This window comes from Gobius niger (genome assembly GCF_951799975.1).
Source record: "Gobius niger genome assembly, chromosome: 20".
Lineage (NCBI taxonomy): Eukaryota > Metazoa > Chordata > Actinopteri > Gobiiformes > Gobiidae > Gobius > Gobius niger.
In genome coordinates, this window is record NC_136871.1 from 27,053,026 (window position 1) to 27,074,825 (window position 21,800).

General features: G+C 43.2%; 2 protein-coding genes across 2 annotated transcripts; one reads left to right on the forward strand and one right to left on the reverse strand.

Moving 5' to 3' along the window:
• Nucleotides 1–27: 27 nt before the first annotated feature.
• On the reverse strand, nt 28–4,781 carry ruvbl1 (RuvB-like AAA ATPase 1). The gene is made up of 11 exons (XM_079579467.1): nt 4,490–4,781; nt 4,006–4,092; nt 3,779–3,911; nt 2,500–2,651; nt 2,320–2,409; nt 1,339–1,488; nt 1,195–1,258; nt 916–1,114; nt 667–769; nt 499–590; nt 28–313 (listed from the first exon to the last, which is right to left on the reverse strand). Exons 1-11 carry the CDS (start codon nt 4,628–4,630, stop codon nt 154–156), a joined length of 1,371 nt encoding a protein of 456 aa, XP_079435593.1. The 5' UTR covers nt 4,631–4,781; the 3' UTR covers nt 28–153.
• A 266-nt stretch (nt 4,782–5,047) lies between these two features.
• eefsec (eukaryotic elongation factor, selenocysteine-tRNA-specific) lies at nt 5,048–21,465 on the forward strand. The gene is made up of 7 exons (XM_079578834.1): nt 5,048–5,603; nt 8,620–8,827; nt 9,670–9,766; nt 10,194–10,358; nt 13,553–14,167; nt 19,032–19,188; nt 20,999–21,465. The coding sequence occupies exons 1-7, from the start codon at nt 5,303–5,305 to the stop codon at nt 21,175–21,177; spliced, it is 1,722 nt and encodes a 573-aa protein (XP_079434960.1). The 5' UTR covers nt 5,048–5,302; the 3' UTR covers nt 21,178–21,465.
• Nucleotides 21,466–21,800: the final 335 nt, after the last annotated feature.

The window sequence follows — 21,800 nt, forward strand, 5'->3', positions numbered from 1 at the left end:
TACACCAAATCATGTATTTTTTTCTTTTATTAAGAATAATCTTCCAACAATAACAAATAAAATTCTGTGGGGAAAAAAAAACTACAGACAACAGAAACCTTGGAGGAAATGAGCAGTTGCATAAAAAGAGTCAAAGAAACAAAAGTGAGGGGTTCATTTCATGAACTTATGTTGTTGATCTTGGAGAATTTTTGCTGAGGATTTTGCATCGTAGAAAAGTTCGTTGATCTCTTCAACCTGTTCTCGCTCCACATTTTCTTTGCCCTGGACTCGACCCAACAGAGAGGCAGGAGTGAGCAGCTGCACGGCATACCTGCAGAGACAAGGTGACGTCGGTCAAACCAAACACACACAACAGACAAGACAAGATCACTATTAACATCTCAAAAGGTCAGATTGAAACCACAGGATTCTTAAACGCACTTGTACATCGTATAGTTTCGAGCACACAGCCACATCTATTTACGTAAGTTTGTTTGAGCAAATGTGAAAATTTACCTTAGGGTGGTTTTTGCGCCGATCTCTGATAGATGTGCAAGAGCCTCTTCACTGATGTTGATGCCCTCGGTTTGAGCTCGGATCTTAATAATCTGAAAACAAACACTGTAATTAAAAACAAGTGGTTCATACAACAAAAATAATGCCATATTAACCACGATCAGTCACCTGTTTCATCTCCTGTGGCGTGTACAGCATGGTCCGGATGATCATGACTCGGTCTAACAGGTCCAGGGGGATCCCATGAGGAGAGCAGATGTCCTCTGTCCCTCTGAGAAAAAGGCAAATGGATGTAATGAGCAAAATATTAGGCCAAAAGAGGGTTGGGCAAGAGATAGAAAACGAGTTGGGACTGCAAAGAAAAAGTTTAAAGCACCTCCAGCTCCAAAGGTCTACAAGTCGAGTGATTCTTCTTACCTGATGAGACAGTTTCCACGGTTGGAGGCGAACACCACGATCGGGGCGATGGTGCTCTCCAGTGCTCTGTGGAGGTACGTGAAGCACTCGATGTCCAACATGTGAACCTCGTCCACAAACAGGACCCCTGGGACCAGCTCGGCCACGCCCTGGTCGATGTACCGGTTCACCACTTTGTTGATCTCAGCGCGGAGCTTATCTGAAGGAAACGGCATCACACGCATATAAGCTCTATTGCTTATCGAGAGGCAAACACATCAGAGAAAGAAAAGATTTTACCAGTGATTTCTGTCTTTTTGGGCTTCATTAGCTGTCCCATCATAGAGAGAATATCCTGGCCTCCCTGAAAGAAACGGTGAGGGTTCAAGGTTAGTGGGGACAAGAAAGCCCTTTGTGTCAACGTGACTGTCGCATCAACTTTACCTGAGGTCTAGCATTGGCCACATCCAGGTCGTGCAGCGTCACGTCTTGAACTATTTCCTTCTTCTTGTGGACGTCTCCTTTGGGCAGCGGCACGTACTCCTCGGCCTCCAGGTCAAACTCCGTCGCAAACGTGTCACAACGACCTTGTCTCTAAAACGGACAAAAAAAAAACCGCATTCATCGTTTCCAGATCGAACAAAGAACAATAGACGCACAGTGCAGAGCGGCGCAGGTGTGGGGCGATCCTGTGCCAAAAATGACCTGGGATGAAAGCTGCGGAGAAATGGGGCTATGAGGTTGTCAGCGGTAACAAATGTGGTTTAAGGCCTCCCATTACTGAACTCTGAATAAAGGGCCTGTGTACTAGGGGGCCCACCAGCGTCGACCAAAGCAAGTATCATGGCAGGTTTTCAACACGAGGCACGAGCCCCCCACAGCAGCAGCGGAGGAGGGAGGAGGAGATGAAGAGATACAGAGAAATGTGAGGAACGGCAGGAATGACGGGGCGTTCCATTGTGTCAAAGAGGTTTCAGAAAATGACCAAAATAAAATGTGAAATAGCAGCAGGCAGCAGAGGACACTGAGGTCACATTGAATGTATTTATTTTGAACAGTCTAAACAATTTAACAAAAAAATATCTAAAGGCAATTGTTTGTTGAGGTCGTACCCACGTCCAGACTCATTCTTAACATCCTAGTTCTTAACCGTGATGTGAAGATGGGATGGGTTTATAAACTTTTATGGTCACTTTTCTGCAATGACGTGCACAGGTTTTTCAAATGGCTGTTGTCGCAAACCAAAGCATATTCAATTCGGACATGCTACTGCTGGTAAAAAAAACAGGAAAAAGAAATCGGGCACAAAGCCGAGACACCAAATCTCTCCCTCTCTCTCTGTTGACCTTTATTCCTCCTAATTGCATTAAATACTGTAATAACAAACCCAAACATTTACTCATATAGAACAGAGCGAGCTATTACCTTCACAGCTCCACTGTTGGCTTCAATGTAGATGACGTCTCCCGCTTCAACTCGCTCCTTTTGAAGGCTTTCATAAATACTGGGATCCAGCTGGAAGATACGCCATGTGTCAATAACAAGTCATTCATTTTACACAAACAAGAATTTTTCAACGTGACGGTACAAAAACAAAAGCATTACCTTGAGCTGCTTGGTGCCTTTGGCGGTTTTGAGTCCAATGATGACATGGCTGATGGTTTTGCCGTAGCCGCCCATTGGGTTCTCCGTCTCGCAGGGAGTCAGCTCCGTCACCTCTCCTTCATACACCTCCTTTGTCTCTTTGATACGCAGGCCTGAATGTGCGGAGAATATATACAATTTATACACTTCACAAAATCAATGACACACCAGCTACAAATACAAGCAAGTACATAAATAAAAAAATAAAAAATAAAATAAAGAATGAAAATGACCTCGTTGCTCAAAGAAATATTCTGTTATAAAAAGCATAGACATGACTATTCTGTTTGTAGCTTTTGAAAATCTATCCTTCAAGAATCGGCATTGTCAAAAAAAAGTTGGTACAAAAAGTATTATAAGATACCCGGTCCTACAATGATGTGGCCCCAAAATTCACATTGAATTTCTAGTATAATTTTCTTGAACAAATTCAGCACAATATAGTCCAAATATTTTACAATCAAATTTTTTCTAAAAACATTGCGTCTCGGAGATGTGTTCAGTGCCTATAAGAAACTATACCTCAATTTGAATAACAAGAACCTAGACACATCAGCTCCATTTCTTTACACCCGACCATATTCCATTTATAATAAAACGTTATTTTTCTTGTAACTATTCTCAAAAATCCAAATTGTTGGGGTTAGGGTAGCCCTCATTTCTGCAGCTGGTGAGCAACTTAATTACGGAGCAAATATGTGCCTTCAAAATAAATGCCCAGAATTCTGAGTAACTTGATCCTGGTGTGTTGCCAGGATGCACACAGCTGGCGGAGGTCCCTAAGGCTTATTCACTGTCATATTACTGATACGGACAAGTTGTTGACAGCCACAGACTTAGCCCCATTCAGTTCTATGTGAGGAGCACCCGCCCACCGTACCTGAGCTCCACTACAACAATCAGCAGCCGCAGGACTACAAGACTCCTCCATTGTTCCCTCTCTCACAAAGTTCCCTGATAAATATTTACCTAGCTACACAAGCTGTTTGGATAGGATTTTCAGTGCATCAAGGGAATGACCAAATAAATAGTTATAAGAAGTGGCCTAAATAAGTTTATATTTAAAAAAAATATGTATATATTATTTAATCAGTGGCCCTGAACAGATCGGCCTTCCAGAAATTAAAAATCTTGATTCATACTCCCCTTTTTATTTCTAAAAGGTCTATCAAGTAGTGATCTCAACATCAGTGAATTTGAAAAGTGGTGGTGTTTATGAGGAGATTTCTATCATACTCACCAATAGCTCTTCTGAAATTCTCCATCAGCACCTCTGTCTTTTTTATCTCTGATGAGTAAACTTCACTGCCCACCATTGGACAGAAAGGCACCTTATTCCCCAACTCCTGAGCTACAGCCAGAGCTAAAGCAGTCTGGACACAGAGACATACATGGTCACAATAACCACAACAATTGGAGACTCTATAGTATCATTATTATCAAATACATGTTAGAACATTACATTACCTTTCCTGTCCCAGGTGGTCCTGCTAATACCACTGCTCTTCCTGCCATCTTCTTTGAACGGATCAGCTCCACAATGATACCACAGGCCTGAAAGCAAGACAAAGTTTTTTATTTAAAATGTATTCAATGCCTGAAATGAGGTTATGTATGTCTGTAACAAGCGAATTCTCCATTGTGAGATCAATAAAGGCTCATCTCTTATTTGTCATGTGCATCTTATGGCAAAATAACATTTGGAAATTGTAATGTTAACCTCGTGTTAGTCCACTTATTAACAGAATGACATAAATCAAGCATAATGGTGGACATAGAGGTTTGCCTTGACCCGGCTGTGAAATAGCGACCCCACAGGTCATGCTAAAGAAATTAGCACTTAGCACTTGAGGTTTCGCAGGTCTTAATGCCACTTCATTAATGGCCACAGCCGTTCTGAGGATTCTTTAAAACGATGCAAAAAGTATTAGTTTAAAGGCATTTCTCTTACCTCTCTCGCAGCCTCCTGCCCAACCAAACCACATGCCGACTGTTTAGCATTACCGGCCTCGTCCAACCCGAGCCCTTTGACGTGACTGTGAGTCGCAATACGTTGGGTTTTCGTTGTGCTCTTCACCTCCTCGATCTTCATAGCTATTTTATTAATGAAAAAAGCGCCTTATAAAACGAAGAAGATTCTCTCGTGGTAAAGCAAACAGCCCCTAAACCCCAGAGCCACCTTGCCTCCACAATGAGCGCCGAAACTCAAAACACAGGGAAGGCAGTAACCATGTGGGTTACTAGGGAAAATGAGCGGAAGTGTTTCTCAACAGACTCGGCCCATTACGATAAAACTTTTTTTTTTTAATATATAATTTAAATATTAGACTGTACTATTATTCATTATTCGTGTTATAATATTTGTTTATATTTTTCATTGCAATTCTTTTGATAATAGAGATACACGTTTGCTAGCGGAAAAGAACAACGCATTCATTGGCTAAAATGTATGTCACTCAATCTCTTTTCCCCGCCCATCTATATATTCACTTCCGCGTGTGCTTGCTTATCTGAAGCTAGTGAGAACTGAGAACTGCAAGAAACTTGTCAGTGAGTAAAATATATCTACATATTGACAATCAATCAACACATACATTTACATAATAATATGATACAACTCTAAAGTCGTAAAACAACTTAATGAGGGCGTCGCAAGGGCATTTGAACGCAACAAATCTCCAGCTGTCAGGAGCCCACAGTTCAATGTCCACTTTAGCTTAAATAAAGTTCATATTTCGAGATCACCGCTTAAACTGGTTTAGACATGTCGGACCAGTCAGATTCTCGCACCAAAACATTAAATTTCAACGTGGGAGTCCTGGGGCATGTTGACAGCGGGAAGACTTCCCTCGCCAGGGCTCTGAGTAGCACTGCATCCACTGCTGCCTTCGACAAGAACCCCCAGTCCCGGGAGAGAGGCATCACCCTGGACCTGGGCTTCTCCTCCTTCACCGTGGAGCTCCCGGATCAACTGAAGGACAGCGCAGGGGAGCGATACGACAGCCTGCAGTTCACCCTGGTGGACTGTCCTGGGCATGCCTCTCTCATCAGGACCATCATTGGAGGTGAGTGAGGTTTCAATATCAGACTGCTACCTAATAATTGTTTAAATCTACATAGAGTCACAGCAGCAAAGTGAATACAGGAATAGTCAGTAGATTCCAAAAGAAGCAGAGCAGCACGTGACACGCCTGCAAGAAGACCAGTGAATACATAACAAGGTCACAACTGAAATGATTTTCAGTCCTACATCTCGTCTTCATCATCTTATGTTGTTTTTTTTCTCTTCCCCATAGACATCTGCTTACTCACTGCTGAAATACACGTAATACATGTCTTAACACATCGTCTCATATAAAAGTACTCACATTATTTGAATTCATGAATGAGTTTGTTAAAGGAACCAGTGAATGCACTAACGTGTGACTTGGAGGCTTTCCCTACCACGGCCTCATTTGTTATTCTTATTTACCAGTTTAGTCAATATCAGGTTCCAGCGCTTAAACTCTTAGAAGCAGCAGGTGTCACTCAGTCGGTGTAAACAGACCATAAATAAGGCTTGGATATTCGATCACTGTCCCAGAGGTTTGATGATCCCACCCACAGCTATAGCTTCAATTAATTAGCTTCATTGCAAACCTGCTTCAGCTGTCATTTTATCTACTGCTTCTTCTCACGGCTCATATATATTTATAAACCCACAGTAGTGTCTTTTGTTCTCTGTTAAGTACCAGGGGATTGCACACCAACGGCTCAACAGAACAACTCAAATACATGTCTGTCATTTTTCCCCCCAGAATGATGATTCATTTAATAAAGAATCTTTGAAATGCTAGAGATGAACAATATTGATGTGACTTTTATCCAGTGTTAGCTTTGACACATCCAGCAGAGGGCACTCTTTCTCTCTTGTACAATCACTCAGTTATTTTGGAAGTGTGATCTGAGAGTAAGACTTTACTAACCCGAGTCTATAGGCCCTTAGTTGCCAGGATGAGCTGTTTAAAAGGAAATAAACAAAAGTAAGTAAAATATACTAATGTGACCAGAGAGCACACTTAGTCTTATCAGAAGCAGAATTGTTTTTATTTGCCATTGTTAACGATACAGTTGCCTCGCTACGATATGTATTGTATTGTTCAGGCTTTCTCAAACACTGGACTCAACCCTTCTTGCTCTTTTGTGGCTCTTTTTTTTTTGTTTGTTGCTTTATCATCACCTTTTAATTGTGTTTTTGTCGCTCTTTTTTTGCTTTGTTTGTCATTTGTTGTTGTATTTTCATCCTCGTTTGCATCGCTGTTTTGACGTTTTGTTCAAGAAGCTTTTAGATTTGGGTAAAGCCAAGCTGCAGAAAATGTGCTCAGTTCAGGTGGGGGCTAAGAGGTTAAACACAGCTGCTAACAATAAGCTCTTTAGGTCCCATCGAGATTATTGGCTTGTATCAGAATCATTGAATCAAGTTTGCGAAAAATTGGTAGCGTTTAAAGTTTGGTAAGAAAATATTGCAGTTATCTGGTTTAACAGAAATTTGAGGAAAAAGTTATTTTGGGGGAAAAAAACATGTACAACGTAATAAAGAGCTCCAATCTCTTGTACCACGTTTGAGGATCTTACAGACAGTGCCATGTCTCTTGAGTGTCTCATCATGGCCTGCTCTTTACTCTTGATTATTTCGTTTTTTTTATTCATTTCAATATTGTACATATTTTGCTCATGTTAAAATGCACTCTGATCATTGAATTATTATATTGACAAATACATTTTACATTGTTACTATTTAAATGTTTCCACTTAATCTACTTTATGCATACTCTTATAGTCTTTTAGTTTTAAAAGTTTATTATTTTCCTACCAAGTTTAATGTTATATGTTTTATGTTTCAATGGCAATAAAACCAATTCTGATTTTATTTTGGACCTTTTGATTTGTCCTTATTCATAATTTTCTAAATGATCTGTATTTTTTCCTATGGTTTTTTGATGAACTAGCTCACTAAACTAACTAAGGCAGGGGGACTGCCGCCCTTCAATGCTTTTTCATTTGTTTTTACTGGATCACACCCCAACACCGTACAATGCAGTTGGCGAGAAATGTTCATCATTGTAGATCAAGAAACAGCAGAGTCTTATCGAGACACAATTTTTCGAGTCCAAGTCTCCTCCAAGTCTTCATCGTGCAGGTCATTTAGGACTAGTTCAAGCCAAGTCTGAGCCACAAATGAAACCATCATTTAAAAGCTCTCTCTCTCTTGCTTATACCGCAAGTGAATTCCCGAGTCAAAAAACCCCCAAAACAAGTCACAATTTTTATAAAGAGTTCTATTTGGACAATGAATTTGATAAGCAAGAACGAAAGTACATGTTGGTTCAATGTAATGCTCGAGCAGCAGGATTACAGGGTAGCAGTTGATGATTCAGCACTTAAGACGGCACATTTATTTTCATTATGCCCTACCGAGTATAAAATACAGTGGCACATGCTGTAGATTAAGGAGGAAGGAAAGTCTGGGGATCGTAGTATGTTTTAAACTTCCTCTGGTGTCCCAAGTGAGGAGCTCAGGAAAGAGACGCGGCCAAAAAGGAGACTCACAGAGCGCGCAGGACCCAGCGCTCTGAGGAGAGGGGAGAGTGTACAGAGCAGATCTCGTTTCAGCCCCTGCTCTTGTAGCCCTTCAGTCCTTTTGGCTGTGGACAGTGCTTCAATCCATGTTCTTGTTCACTTGTTTTTGTTGGACGACTCTCTCTGGTTCTGTCTGTTTTTCCCGACAATGCGCCGCCTTGATGTCCTCTCGTCACATCTCAGTTATGGTTTATGTTTTGGTCAAGTACGGGTGCGCAGGTTTGCTTATTTGTTACATAATGAGGTTTCTAGATCAAGAAGGTTCAAGTGGTCCACATAAAACATTTTCTGCCACAGATTTCCTCTCACAAAATATAAAATAATGGTCAGATCAGTCATTCATCATAGGTGTTCACCCCCCTGTTATAACCATGAAGCCTACAGCCCGCAGAAAAACAACAAATAACCTGTTGTATGTTTTTAATGTGGCAAGTTGACACAAATAGTCTATTTGTTTCATAGGAGCTCAGATCATTGACCTGATGATGCTGGTGGTGGATGTTGTGAAGGGGGTGCAGACTCAGACGGCAGAGTGCCTTATCATCGGGGAGCTCACGTGTCGCCGCATGGTCGTCATCCTCAACAAGGTCGACCTGCTGCCCGAGAACAAGCGGCAGAGCGCCATTGAGAAAATGACCAAGAGGCTGCACAAGACACTGGAGAATACCAGGTTTACCAAAACTGCATTTTTGTTTGTTTTTTCCATTGTATTTTTTAGTAAAACTGTTTAAATATCTTTCTGTTTCATGTAATAGGTTACATATATTGACTTCTTTGAGCTTTAATCATGTTATAACGTCGGTCCCCCATCAAAAATTGACCTGAAGTAGTATTTCACTTCGTTCATCCAGTTTTGAGTACTGTACTTCCTGATTAACATTTCTATCCTCGATAAATCATGACTGGACTCACTTTGAGCTGTTCTGTGCTCAAAGTGTGTGCATAATGACATCATAAATCTGCTACCCCGTTTGTGAAACTGAACGCTAGTCATTTTCACCACTGCCTACTGTGGTCTCTCCACCAGGTGAAATCCTGACCAGTCTCAGTGTCTCAGTTACGCTGTGTTTCCTTGCATTAGTCATTTCAAATTAGAAAAGATAAAATCTCAATGCTGAGGCACCCAGCCACAATCATGTTTGATATCCATTAACAGCACATTATAAACAATGGTAGAGTAAGTTAATCAGAATCAGACTTTAGAAAGTGACATTAAAAACATGCACCCTTTGTTTGCTTTTTTGCACTGGAAGGAAATGTGTCCTCCATATTGTAAATTCCCTCTTTCATTGTTTGTAAAAAAAAAAAAGAAAAATGTTCGAGGCCGTGAAGTGTTTCTATTAGTATACAGGTGCCAATATTTAAGCTTCACTGTTTTTGACTCAAAATCTGGGAAAACACTTTTTAATTTTGATCGAAATGATCATCCGCATATATTATTATTCTGCTGAAAGGTCATGATTCTTTTGATGGTGGAATAATTGCATTGACACTCGTTTCTCTGTGGGTCAGATTTAAGGACTGTCCAGTGATCGCTGTTGCAGCGAAGCCTGGAGGCCCAGAGGCTCCTGCCCCAGAGGAACCACAGGGCGTCCCAGAGTTGATCCAGGTAAAGGCTGTTCCTCAGAGCTCTTTAGTGTTACATATACTGTTCTACTTTCGTCAACAGGAGTACATAGTATTGGGTCTTTTCTAGTTTCTCCCAGTTTCAATCCAGCTTTATCGCCATTTTGATCAGATGAGTGTGAAGAAGCTTCTCAGACAAAAAAATAAACTCAAAACTTCCCTGTCCAGTTGACACCTTTGAGAAACTAAACTTTGAATATTGTTGTAAAACTAATATGTCTATGGTGTCCAGCTCAGCTTCTGCACTAAATCCCTGAAAAACAATTGGAATGTTTGAGGATTTTTGACGTTTGTGAATGTAGTACTAGATTACCAAATCAAAAGTAATGATAGGGAAATAAAATGAAAAGTAATCTTTGGACATTGAAAAGCTTGTCCAAACCATGGAATAAAATAATGTTTTGTCTCAGCTCTTGAAGGAGCAGACGTACCTGCCCCAGAGAGACCCAGGCGGGGACCTCCTGATGGCCGTGGACCACTGTTTCTCCATCCGCGGCCAGGGCACCGTCATGACCGGAACCGTCCTGCAGGGAGCGGTGTCCATCAACGACACCGTGGAGATCCCAGCTCTCAAGGTTCAGCCTCAACAGACCGGCCACGAACTCGTATTTACGCTCGCGTCCTGTCCCAGAATATATTTGTATAAGGACCGCAGTTTTTCGGATGTTAGGAGGAAGTGGGATGGCGAGAGGGTTCAGGGATGTGTCAGTTTAATATAAAGGGGCTCAGGGTTGACTGGCAAAGCGGTGGTGGCTAATACAGAACAGATGGATGAGGTTTTGTGATTCTGAGAGAACTTTGAAGCTGCGGCTGCTCAAGTGTCCTCTGGGTGGCAGCAAAAGGCCTTGAATGAACTAGTGCAAGATTTGTTTCAAACGCAGAGGCTCTTGGCTGATCTGACTGAGTTACTTCATAGATGATTGATCCGTCAAATATGAGCCTCAGGACCAACTTTTTAACCCATAAAGCCAAACTGTGATCCAAGTTAAAAAAATATATATTTTTGACTGTTATAAAAAGCAATGTCAAAATTAGGGCTGTCACAATTAAAGCTTTAACTCACGACTGATCCAAAAAATGATTAATCGCATCATATGTTTTGACCAAACACACTCCTGTTTCTGAGCACACACATGACCTGAAAGACAAAGCACTTGAATTAACCTCATGTTGTAAGCCAGAGGCGTCCAACCTTTTCACATGATGAGGTACTTTTATGTAACAAAAGCGACAGTGAGCCATCCATCCATCTTCTTCCGCTTTATCCGGGGCCGGGTCGCGGGGGCAACAGTCTTAGCAGAGATGCCCAGACTTCCCGATCCACACACACCTACTCCAGCTGTTCTGGGGGGACCCCGAGGCGACGCCAGGCCTAGGGCATCCGAAACAGATGCCCTAGCCACCTCAGCTGGCTCCTTTCGACGTGAAGGAGCAGCGACTCTACTCCGAGCTCCTCCCGGGTAACTGAGCTCCTCACCCGATCTCGAAGGGTGCGCCCAGCCACCCTGCGAAGGAAACTCATTTCGGCCGCTTGTATTCGTGATCTTGTCCTTTTCGGTCATTACCCAAATCTCATGACCATAGGTGAGGGTGGGAACGTAGATCGATCGGTAAATCGAGAGCTTTGCCCCGACTCAGCTCCCTCTTCACCACGACAGACCGATACAGCGACCGCATCACTGCTGACGCCGCACCGATCCGTCTGTCCATCTCACGCTCCATCCGTCCCTCACTCGTGAACAAGACCCCGAGATACTTGAACTCCTCCACTTGAGGTAAGGACTCCCCACCGACCTGTAGAGGGGAAGCCACCTTTTTCCGGTGGAGAACCATGGCCTCAGATTTGGAGGTGCTGATCCTCATACCGGCCGCTTCACACTCGGCTGCAAACCGCCCCAGAGCAGCTGAAGGTCCTGGTTCGTTGAAGCCAACAGAACAACATCATCCGCAAACAGAAGAAGAAGAAGAAGAAGAAGAAGAAGAAGAAGAAGAAGAAGAAGAAGAAGAAGAAGAAGAAGAAGAAGAAGAAGAAGAAGAAGAAGAAGAAGAAGAAGAAGAAGAAGAAGAAGAAGAAGAAGAAGAAGAAGAAGAAGAAGAAGAAGAAGAAGAAGAAGAAGAAGAAGAAGAAGAAGAAGAAGAAGAACTTTATTTATATAGCGCCTTTCACAGACATCGTCACAAAGCGCAACAGCAGAGATGAGATCCTGAGGCTCCCAAACCGGACACCCTCCGGCCCCTGGCTGCGCCTAGAAATTCTGTCCATAAAACTAATGAACAGAACCGGTGACAAAGGGCAGCCCTGGCGGAGACCAACACGCACCGGGAACAGGTCTGACTTATTGCCGGCAATGCGAACCAAGCTCCTGCTGCGGTCATACAGGGAACGGACAGCCCTTAGCAGAGGGCCCCGGACCCCATACTCCCGGAGCACCCCCCACAGTGGACCACGAGGGACACGGTCTAACGCTTTCTCTAGATCCACAAAACACATGTGGACTGGTTGGGCGAACTCCCATGGACCCTCGAGCACCCGACGGAGGGTATAGAGCTGGTCCAGTGTGCCACGACCAGGACGAAAACCGCATTGTTCCTCCTGGATCCAAGGTTCGACTATCGGCCGGATCCTCCTCTCCAGCACCCTGGAGTAGACCTTACCGGGAAGGCTCTCCAGGAGTTGGGATCCGGAATCCAAGCTGTGCGTGGAGGTGAGCCCGACTATATCTAGCCGGTATCTCTCAACCTCCCGCACAAGCTCAGGCTCCTTCCCCCCCAGCAAAGTGACGTTCCATGTCCCCGTGGGCAGAGGCCCGACCACCAGGCGCTCGAGTTCGAGCCCCAACCCCAGGCCTGGCTCCAGGGTGGGGCCCCGGCTGCGCCATGCCGGGCGACGTCAGTACAGTGAGCTACATATGCATCAAAGAGGCTTGTCTAATGATGCTATTTCAACGAATATTACTTTAATTTTGTCCTTGTACTCTAGTTTATGAACCTAAAAGTTTGCAGATTTTGTTCAAAATGTTCAGTATAAAATAGATGTCTTTAAAATGTGACTTGTGAGCGCATGTAGACATGTTGGAAGCCTTGGGCGAGCGACAAAGGAAAAAAGAGAGGGTTTGAGAGATTATAAGCTGTTGGGGTTTCCCTTAGAATTATGAAACTGTAAATATTTGGTTTATGAGATGTGAGCAAATGCTTTAAAATGTAGTTTTATGTCGGCAAAGAATTAATAATTAACATTATTATTATTATTATTAAAAATTAGCTGCAATTAATCGTGATTAATCAAATTTCACAATCGCGATTCAAAAAATGAATCGATCGACAGCACTAATCAAGATGCAGCATTTCCTCACAGAGTCTTGTTATTTTAGGCATTGATAAAATAAATGCAATGAACTAATAAGTAATAATTCATTTAATGAGTTTTATCTTTCTTACGGATCCACACAAGTTATTACCGGAGCAGCAATAACCATTCTTTCTGGGGTCTACATAAAAAAAACACTAATAAGTACAATGACAAGTCCATATGCAAACAGCATCGGCCTTTGAAATAAGTACAGTTGACAAAAATTGCCATATTGCCACCCCTATATTCTACATGGTGTATGTAGTGCCAGAGGAAAGCTACACTGACCCGCTGAGAGGGATCATGTGGGCTGGGAATTGAACCACCTTCTTGTTTTGGTTGTGCCATCTTCTAGTCTATGCTGGAATATTGTTTTTGTTCATCTTTGTTTGGTGTCTTATTTGTTTTCTCTGCCATCAGGTGACCAAGAAGGTGAAGTCCATCCAGATGTTCCGTAAGCCTGTCTCCATGGCGATGCAGGGCGACCGCGTGGGAGTCTGCGTGACCCAGTTCGACCCTAAGCTTCTGGAGCGGGGCGTCGTGTGCACCCCGGGGTCCCTGCGCACGCTCTACGCCGCCGTCATCTCCGTCCGCAAGATCGGCTACTTCAAAGGCTCCCTCTCCACACGCAGCAAACTGCACATCACCGTAGGACACGAGACCGTTATGGCCAAAGTGTCTTTCTTTGGGCTGCCCCCGGGCTCGGCAAACTCCGCGGCAAGTTCCCTCGAGACGCCTTTCCATTTGGACAGGGAGTATGCCTATCAGGACGAGTACGTCAGCGGTCAGGGAGAGGGCAGTGCAGGAGCCGATCCGGAGCAATGGGCGCTGTTGGAGTTTGAAAGGCCGGTCACGTGTCCGTCCCTCTGCCTCGTGATTGGCTCAAAGCTGGACACGGACATCCATGCGAACGCGTGTCGCTTGGCCTTCCAGGGACGCCTGCTGCAGGGCTTCGAAGAGAAAAACTACTCCGAGACCGGGCTGCCCAGACTGAGGATATACAAAACCAAACAGAAAGAGGGGCAAGTGGAGAGGGTAAGTGCAATGTCCATATTTGTTGCTATTAATTGAAGAAAATGGTGGCGCAGTTGGTGGTAATAACAAGGAAATGGCCTCCCAGGAATAATGGGATGCTGTGCTGTGCCCTGTCCCAGAAATGACCAAACATGTTAAATTGCAATTGACCGTAATTGAGTTAAACAGTGCTAGTTTATCAAGATTTTCATGTACCATCATTTTGAGGGCTGCATGATATGAGAAAAAAATGCGATATTTGACTGTCTTAAATATTGTACTAATGACATTGTTGCAACATTGTACTAAACCATTTCAACCCGGTACCTTCCTATAGATTTAAGCAGCTAGAGGGGTTTGATCCCCAGATGGGGCCTCTCTGTGTGGGGTTTGCATGTTCTCCTCATGTCTACCTGCTAGGTTTCCTCTTAGAACATGTACAATAGGTGAATCCTCCAGCCAGGTGACTCTGACCGTTAGCCTGGCTCCACATCTGGAGGTTGGTCCCTGGGCGCCCGCCTACTGCAGCTGCCCACTGCTCCTACAGGTCGCCCCAGCAGCATTAAAGGATGCAGAGACTTTCTATGGGGATGTATAAATAAAAAAAATGTCAGGCCTCAAATCAGCAAAATCACCAAAACACGACAAAAACTAAACCTTTGCACATTTTAGGTCTTCATGCATTTTTGTTCAAGGTGGTGTGAGCACAAAATGTGCAAATATCAATCAGATGGAGATGATTTTGCAATAATATCGTGGATATGGCGTCTATCTAATACTGTGGTGACAACAATTTGGCGACATTGCTCAACCCTAAAAATGATGGAGTTATCACATTTGTTGCCTTCTTGCCATTTCCATCTTATTACTTTGCTATTGACCTATGGTTAAGTGCAGTGCGACCAGTAATTGAAAATGGTTCGTCTAATACCATAGTGCGATTACAATTATGTGTGAAAATGAGATCCTGAGATGATTGACAGAAAAGTGTATTAGACCTAATGTTAAAGTTAATCAGCCATGTTGTAACTACAGTGCAGAAAACAATTATTAGAAAATATAAAAAGTATTTCATGTTTTCTTTCATTAAAAATACTTGCGATGGTTTGCACATAGTTTATGAGCCTCTGTTGACATGGCAACTACTGCTTTCCCTAGAACCGTTTCTGATGGTTATATTGGCAGAAATCACCAAACCCCACCGTGTAGCTTGAACACTCGCAGCTAATTGAAGCTCTTGTAATAGCCGTCACCTCGCCCCGGCTTTGACCTTGTAAATGTTTTCTCTCCGTCCTGTTCCTCTTCTTTGGATGTTTGTCATTTCTGGTGGCAGTCGGACCGTGCCGCAGACAGTGCCCCTATTGTACTTCGATAAACACCCGCAAACATGCCGCATGCAGAAAGCAGCTCACCGCGTCGAGCCTCTTCTTCAGGAATGGGCTGTGTCGGGACGGGGCGCGTGGGTGGCCCTACTGACGCCACTGTCCCGTCTCCCTCACGCAGGCTGGCGCTGTTTGGACACACCTGACTGACGCAGGAATACAAGTACAAGGGGGAGGAAGTGCGCAGAAGCATGTATTCAAGCTGAGATAAATCGTTCAGTAGATTTACATATATTTACTGCTATATATTTACTGCAACTTTAGATTAAAGGGATATTTCAGGATTTTTTTGTAATTCATGCAGTTCTTATATTTGAAGAGTTTTGTGGCGCTAGGCTAGTGCAAGGCTAGTGCATTTCTATGGTATCAGCTAGCCTGCATTAAAAACAGTCTTACGCACTCCACAGTGCACCTGAGGCAAATCACTTATAACGCCAGACTAACCATATAAATGTCTGTGTCCATAGAATATTTTTTGGAATATAACTGACCTGCATCACATGAATGATCACATTTTGAGGGACTATTTTCTAGAAGATCCCTCCGCCGCTGCGTAGCTTATACAACCACGACGCTGATGCTGCTCAAATATAAGGTATTTTAAATGCAAAATGGTTAAAATGACTCTATGGACACAGACATTTATATGGTTAGTCTGGTGTTATAAGTGATTTGCCTCAGGTGCACTGTGGAGCGGGTCACACTGTTTTTAATGCAGGCTAGCTGATATCGTAGAAATGCGCTAGTCTTGCATTAGCCTAGCGCCACGAAACTCTTCAAACAGAAGAACTGCATAAATTGCATAAAAAATATCTCCAGAAATCAGCAACACTCTGGATAACTAGGAAATGAGGCCCTATGTCAAAATCCTGAAATATCCCTTTAAGTATTTTTACGTAATAGAATGGGCACATCAACATCTTTTACTCCAGATTTGACTCTCCTTACAGCAGCAATAGCACATGATGTATTTGTTTTCTGCTTCCAATGTCTTTAATATCATTTTCAGAGCTGGTTCGCTGTTTTCATCTCGATCGGGCCCTAATGCCTAATTTCTATAAATGTTTTCCTCCTCACCTCAGCAGCTCATAGCTCTAGCTTTCTACTGACTGATGTTTTTGGTTCTGGGCTTATCCTTAATCACAGTCATTATCAGATCAGCTTTTCAAAATCACTGCCGCTTGTATTGAGGAACATTCAACTGTGTATGTTTTGACTTCAAAGTAAATGACCCAAAAAAATCGTATACCATATATATTTGCAGAGATATCCACCGGGCATTGTATTTGCCATTCACACTGCTCTTCTTTTCTTTATTCTTTGTTACATTTTGTAAAACAGCCAATGTTTTTCTAAACTCAAATGTATTTAAACATGAGCAATGTCCACAGGTTGTGCTTTTTACTTCAGGAAATTTAAAACCCCTTTATTGTCTCGATGGGGACAGTAAGGTTCCAAGCCTGAATTTTGCCTTTTCATGCGACGTCACTCTTTCTACATTTTTCTCTCGAGGCAGTGCTGTCCTCATGTAAGTGTCTAGAAAGAATTCAGCAGATCTCCTGCAAGTTTTGTTAGGATAACCACTCAGGACATTAAAAACTATGTCTATCGTGCATAAAAGTGTTGTAAAACGTAGGTTTTTCTGCAGCTGTATTGTCTTCAAACTAGGGCCCAACCGAGAGCTTTAAAATGAGCCCTCTCGAATCTTCCTCTGCCTCAGGGGAGCAGAGAATCATCACGGTGAAAATCAGTCACCAGTTTGTGCACCTATTTTATATATTTTATTGTTACAGACTTTTGCATATAATTCCATAATCATAAGAGATAGAGACTTACCGTTATATTGTTTCCGGAATATTTTTTAGCTTTGACAGAAAGTTTTAAAGGCTGTCCTTCATTTTGACAGATTGAAAATCAAGCGCAGCCTCTGGGCGCATAAAGCGCAGCTACATCACTGTGGAGCGCCATGTGGTTTTGCTTTGCATTTTGCATGGCTACTAAACAGCCTTTACTGCCGCGATGGTTCCAACATGATGCACACTCACATCGGAGCTGAGAGCTTTGACTTGGATAAATACGCGGAGGAGAGAGAAGGAGGCATGTGCATTGACCTAAGAGGACACAGAGCGGGCGCGTCCTGTAGTTCAGGCTACAAAGACACACCATGCAAACTGCTGAATATTGCCCCGTTTGCCCGCTGTGTTCAAATGGAGGACATGCAAATATAAGCTCTAATTTGCCTCAATAATGAGCCTTGATAATGATGTGCAGATGATGCTCTGAATAAGTCGTTCTCCTTTGAGACTTTCACGCACAAATTCATGTTCCTTGATTCTGTTTAGTTTAGTTTAGTTTTATCCTTCACGCTCAGATACTGAGGTACTGTATAGTATCTGCTAAATATGAACTTCAACCCTCAATGAAAAAGTGTGAGCACCCGTGGTTTAAGACAATAAAAGCGACCACTGTAAAGATAATGACTCACACTCTGTCTGCTGTAACATCAGCTCGCTCCCTCGTGTGGGGTCAGCGTCGGGCTAAAGGTCGAGTGCATGAACATGTCTCCTGCCGTTTGCACCTCAGGCTGTTGACAGCCTGCACTCGGGTCATCAGCTGGTCGTGTGACACTACATTTGTTTCCACCGAAACGAGACGGTTACATTCTTCTGAGGATTCTAACGACACGTACAGTGGGTTCAGAGAGATTTCAGAGCTTTTTTTAAATTTGATTACGTTACATTGTAATACAACAATTCTACTCTGCAACTACAATGACACAGTACATATTTTAAATATTTTTAAGCCTGCACACTTCCTGATCTGTACATTTTCTTCCAGAACGAGGCCTCGGTGCTCTTGTGAGGACTCCTAAGACACATAGCTGGCATTGTTGCGATGTTCGTCAGACGCGTGTAAAGCCCCTGTATTTCTGTCTATCGGGCCTAATCGGTCGCGGTCGCTGCCGGGTCAAACGCTCGGGAATGAATGAGGACGCGGGTGACTCGGAGACAGAGCGGTGCCCTCCCTGTTATCAGATTAGCAGCGGGTTAGCGATGGCCGATAAGCAAGAAATACAAACAAATGTGGCATAAAATGTGCAGGAGTTTGAAAAGGAGCAGTGAGAGACAGCCAGGCGACAGAGCTAACGCAACGTGACGGAGAGAGTCCAGAGATGAAATAAACATGCTTCTACAAATGAGAAAGAGGCCATTATTGTCTAATCGCAAATAAAAATGCTTTGAAATGTGTGATTAGACATTGTGCAAAGTAAATGGAAGAGTTTGAGTGCACACAGTTGGCAATCCACAGCCTAACTCCTGTTGTCGAGAGGAGATGCATGTTTATTAGGACCTCTCCTCTCCTCAAGTTGTAGTTAAAGGTGTCAGGAATTCGAAAAGACGGTGATTCATTGTGGCGACGTGAGAAAGGATGAGCAGGTATATGTAACACACCCTCTTATGAGTTAAAAACCTTGGATGTTGCTGTTGTGCCGTTGTGCTCAGGTGACTGACGATTACACCGTGATCGGCCGCAGCCTGTTTAAGAAGGAGACAAACCTGCAGCTGTTCGTGGGGTTAAAGGTCACGCTGTCGACGGGAGAGAGCGGAGTCATCGAGGGCGGCTTCGGGCAGAGCGGCAAGTTCAAGATCAGGATACAGGGTACATACAGATGTGTGGGTAATGGGTAAACACACGTCCCATGCACCATGTAGACCGAGAACCCCTACTCCATCTGTTCTTTAAATGTAATGTCATTTTACGCTCAAGCTTTATGATAAACTGAATGCTATTCCCTCTTTGATAGTTTTTATCCCCTGCCCTATCTTCTCTTCTCCTTTCTTTCTCTACCTTTCTCTTCTCTTCTTTTTTTCTTTCTTTCTTTCTTCACTTTTCTTTCTCTTCTTTTTCTCTTCTCTTTCTCTTCTCTCTTTTCACCCATTCACTTGTTCCCATTTAAACCTTATGCTTCCCTTCTCTTAAAATTGTAATTTTATTGATCACAATCAGCGTAATCCGAAAGACTGCCATTACTTTAGAAGCTCACACACAAAAGACAGCCATTTTTGAGTAGACATTAATATATCGAAGACTGAAAAGTCCATGGCTCTCTCTTTTTAAAGGCACACCCTTTAAGATTTTGGGTTATTCTGTTGCCAATACAAAACACGCTCCTAATGACCAGCACGACAAAAATACTATTTTGGTGTTGGGTAATCAAAAAACTTCATTTTGATGAGGTCCTAACATATTTCAACCTCAGATTTGGCTGCCTTTAGTCCACATCTCCATGGAGACGAGCTCAAGGCGGTCACATGGTCAAGTCTGAGGAGCGGTGAGCAGCTCACAGCAAACACGTGTTTGTTTGGTCAATGTTTAGGTATTTTTCAATAATAATAATAATAAATAATCGAGTAGAACAAATGCTTATGTATTTTACTCTTCTTGGGTGAAATTTTACACGGTGTGGCTTTAAGGAAAACAAAACTCTCCCTAAGGGTTTACTTTGTGTTTTAAAGCATAAATTGTAAATCTTATCACAATCGCAATACCTCAGATAAATAGCAAAATCACGCAGCCCAACTCTTCAACCCCCCCCCCCCCCTCTCTGTCCGTCGCCCGTCGCTCCCCTCAGACAGTTTTCAGGATGTGGTCAGATCGGGCCCGACGTCCCGCACCACATTCCCAGGATTCCTCTGGGAACGGTCGTTGTTCCGGGGGAAGTCTGCGCTGTTTATTTTACCTTCTGTTGCTCCGAAACCCACCGCTCCGCTCCGGGAGGGGAGAGAAAACAAAAACATTTAGAGAGAGAACCTACATCCTCTCCTTACATTCAGCAGGCTCATGTTGAACGTCAGGAGAGGATGTGGCGCTGAAGCCGAAGTCGGGACCCCTCTCATGTAGTTTGATTAGATTTTGTAATCGAACAAATAAATGTGGGTTTTCCTATTATAGTTTGTGTGATAGATAAAAATAAACAATATTTACATTTTTTTTTAGTGACATGCATGACCGTCCCGTCCCGGTTAGGAATCTCTCCGGAATGCGAGTTTTAATTATTTGTTGATAGCGGTGTTTTGCAGGTTTGGTTTAGATCTTCGATAACGTAATGAGCTTTCTGCCGTAACCAAAACAACCCTCACATCGGAGTTCACTGATAAGAGGAAAGATCGCAGGCGCCGCTTACGCTAGTCCAGGCAGACAGCATGAAAAAAACATCAACATTTCCACAATGCACAGACTGGAAGAGAGAAATGGCAAATGCAAATTAAAGAAAGAAGGATTTGAAAAAAAAAGTTATTCATAAAAAGAGAATGACAAAAAGACAGAGGAAAAAAACAACAAAAAACCAATGCAAAACCAAAGCCTAAGGTTGTAATTAAAACATTACCGATCTTTAACTATGATCATGAACCGGTCAGTGCTTAAGTCATTGTTTTGGCACAATTCATTTCTTCTTCATTCCTTTCAGAGGGTCTCCTTCCAGAAACGAAGCAGCTGCTGAACTCGGCGACAAAAAAGAAAAGTAAATCAGGGGCTAAGGGACCTACAGGTGAAGAGGAGCCCAGAGGGGAGGCCCAGCCCGTGTCCATCCACCTCAACTTTAAACGCTACGTGTTTGACCCGCACAAGAAGATGGTGCAGTCCTGACAACGGCTCGTCTGCATTGGACAGAGCTTTAGAGACGGTCGTGCTCGATGACGGGGGAATTTTCTTTTGATTCACGATGTGTCGAAGGCTTTGTTGACAATAAGAAAGAAAACTGATTCAGACCAATGACGGCTATTGACGGTATTGGTGAAGTTTCTATCCCTGTCAAACAGACCTTTTGTGTTACCAAATATGAACAAAAGCAGCATGTAATCTGATCATGCTATGCAATCATGTTCAGAGAGTGATTAAAATCTAAACCCTGACGAAACAAACTGTGCGTTATTGGTTCTCAAACTTGTCACATCACCAAAAAGACTAGCAGCCGGTGATATGTGGAGAGAAAGACTTGTATGAGCAGCCCAGTGATCTCCCGGTGCACGTGCGTCCCTCGAGTCTTTCGTTTACGTCACAAACGTGGCGGCCCGTCGTCGTGACTGTGGCGCTGTGTCGCAGTGATTTAAGCGTGTGAAGTCCAGGCGGGGCTATTTTCTGTCGTCTTTTCCAGAATCCATTGGTTTCATCCGCTCTTGAGATCCGCTCTGCCTGCGAAAAGGAACGTGCCCTGGACCGAGAGCTGCACTGCCCTGGTGAATCGAGTTAGTGGAAATAGGCTGAAATAC

Coding starts and splice junctions, on each gene's coding strand:
- eefsec (XM_079578834.1), top strand. CDS start 5,303: ATGTCGGACCAGTCAGATTCTCGCACCAAAACATTAAATTTCAACGTG. Junction 5,604..8,619: donor CATCAGGACCATCATTGGAG/GTGAGTGAGGTT, acceptor TTTGTTTCATAG/GAGCTCAGATCATTGACCTG. Junction 9,767..10,193: donor GCGTCCCAGAGTTGATCCAG/GTAAAGGCTGTT, acceptor GTTTTGTCTCAG/CTCTTGAAGGAGCAGACGTA.
- ruvbl1 (XM_079579467.1), bottom strand. CDS start 4,630: ATGAAGATCGAGGAGGTGAAGAGCACAACGAAAACCCAACGTATTGCG. Junction 3,912..4,005: donor GACCACCTGGGACAGGAAAG/GTAATGTAATGT, acceptor CTCTGTGTCCAG/ACTGCTTTAGCTCTGGCTGT. Junction 314..498: donor GGCGCAAAAACCACCCTAAG/GTAAATTTTCAC, acceptor TTGTCTCTGCAG/GTATGCCGTGCAGCTGCTCA.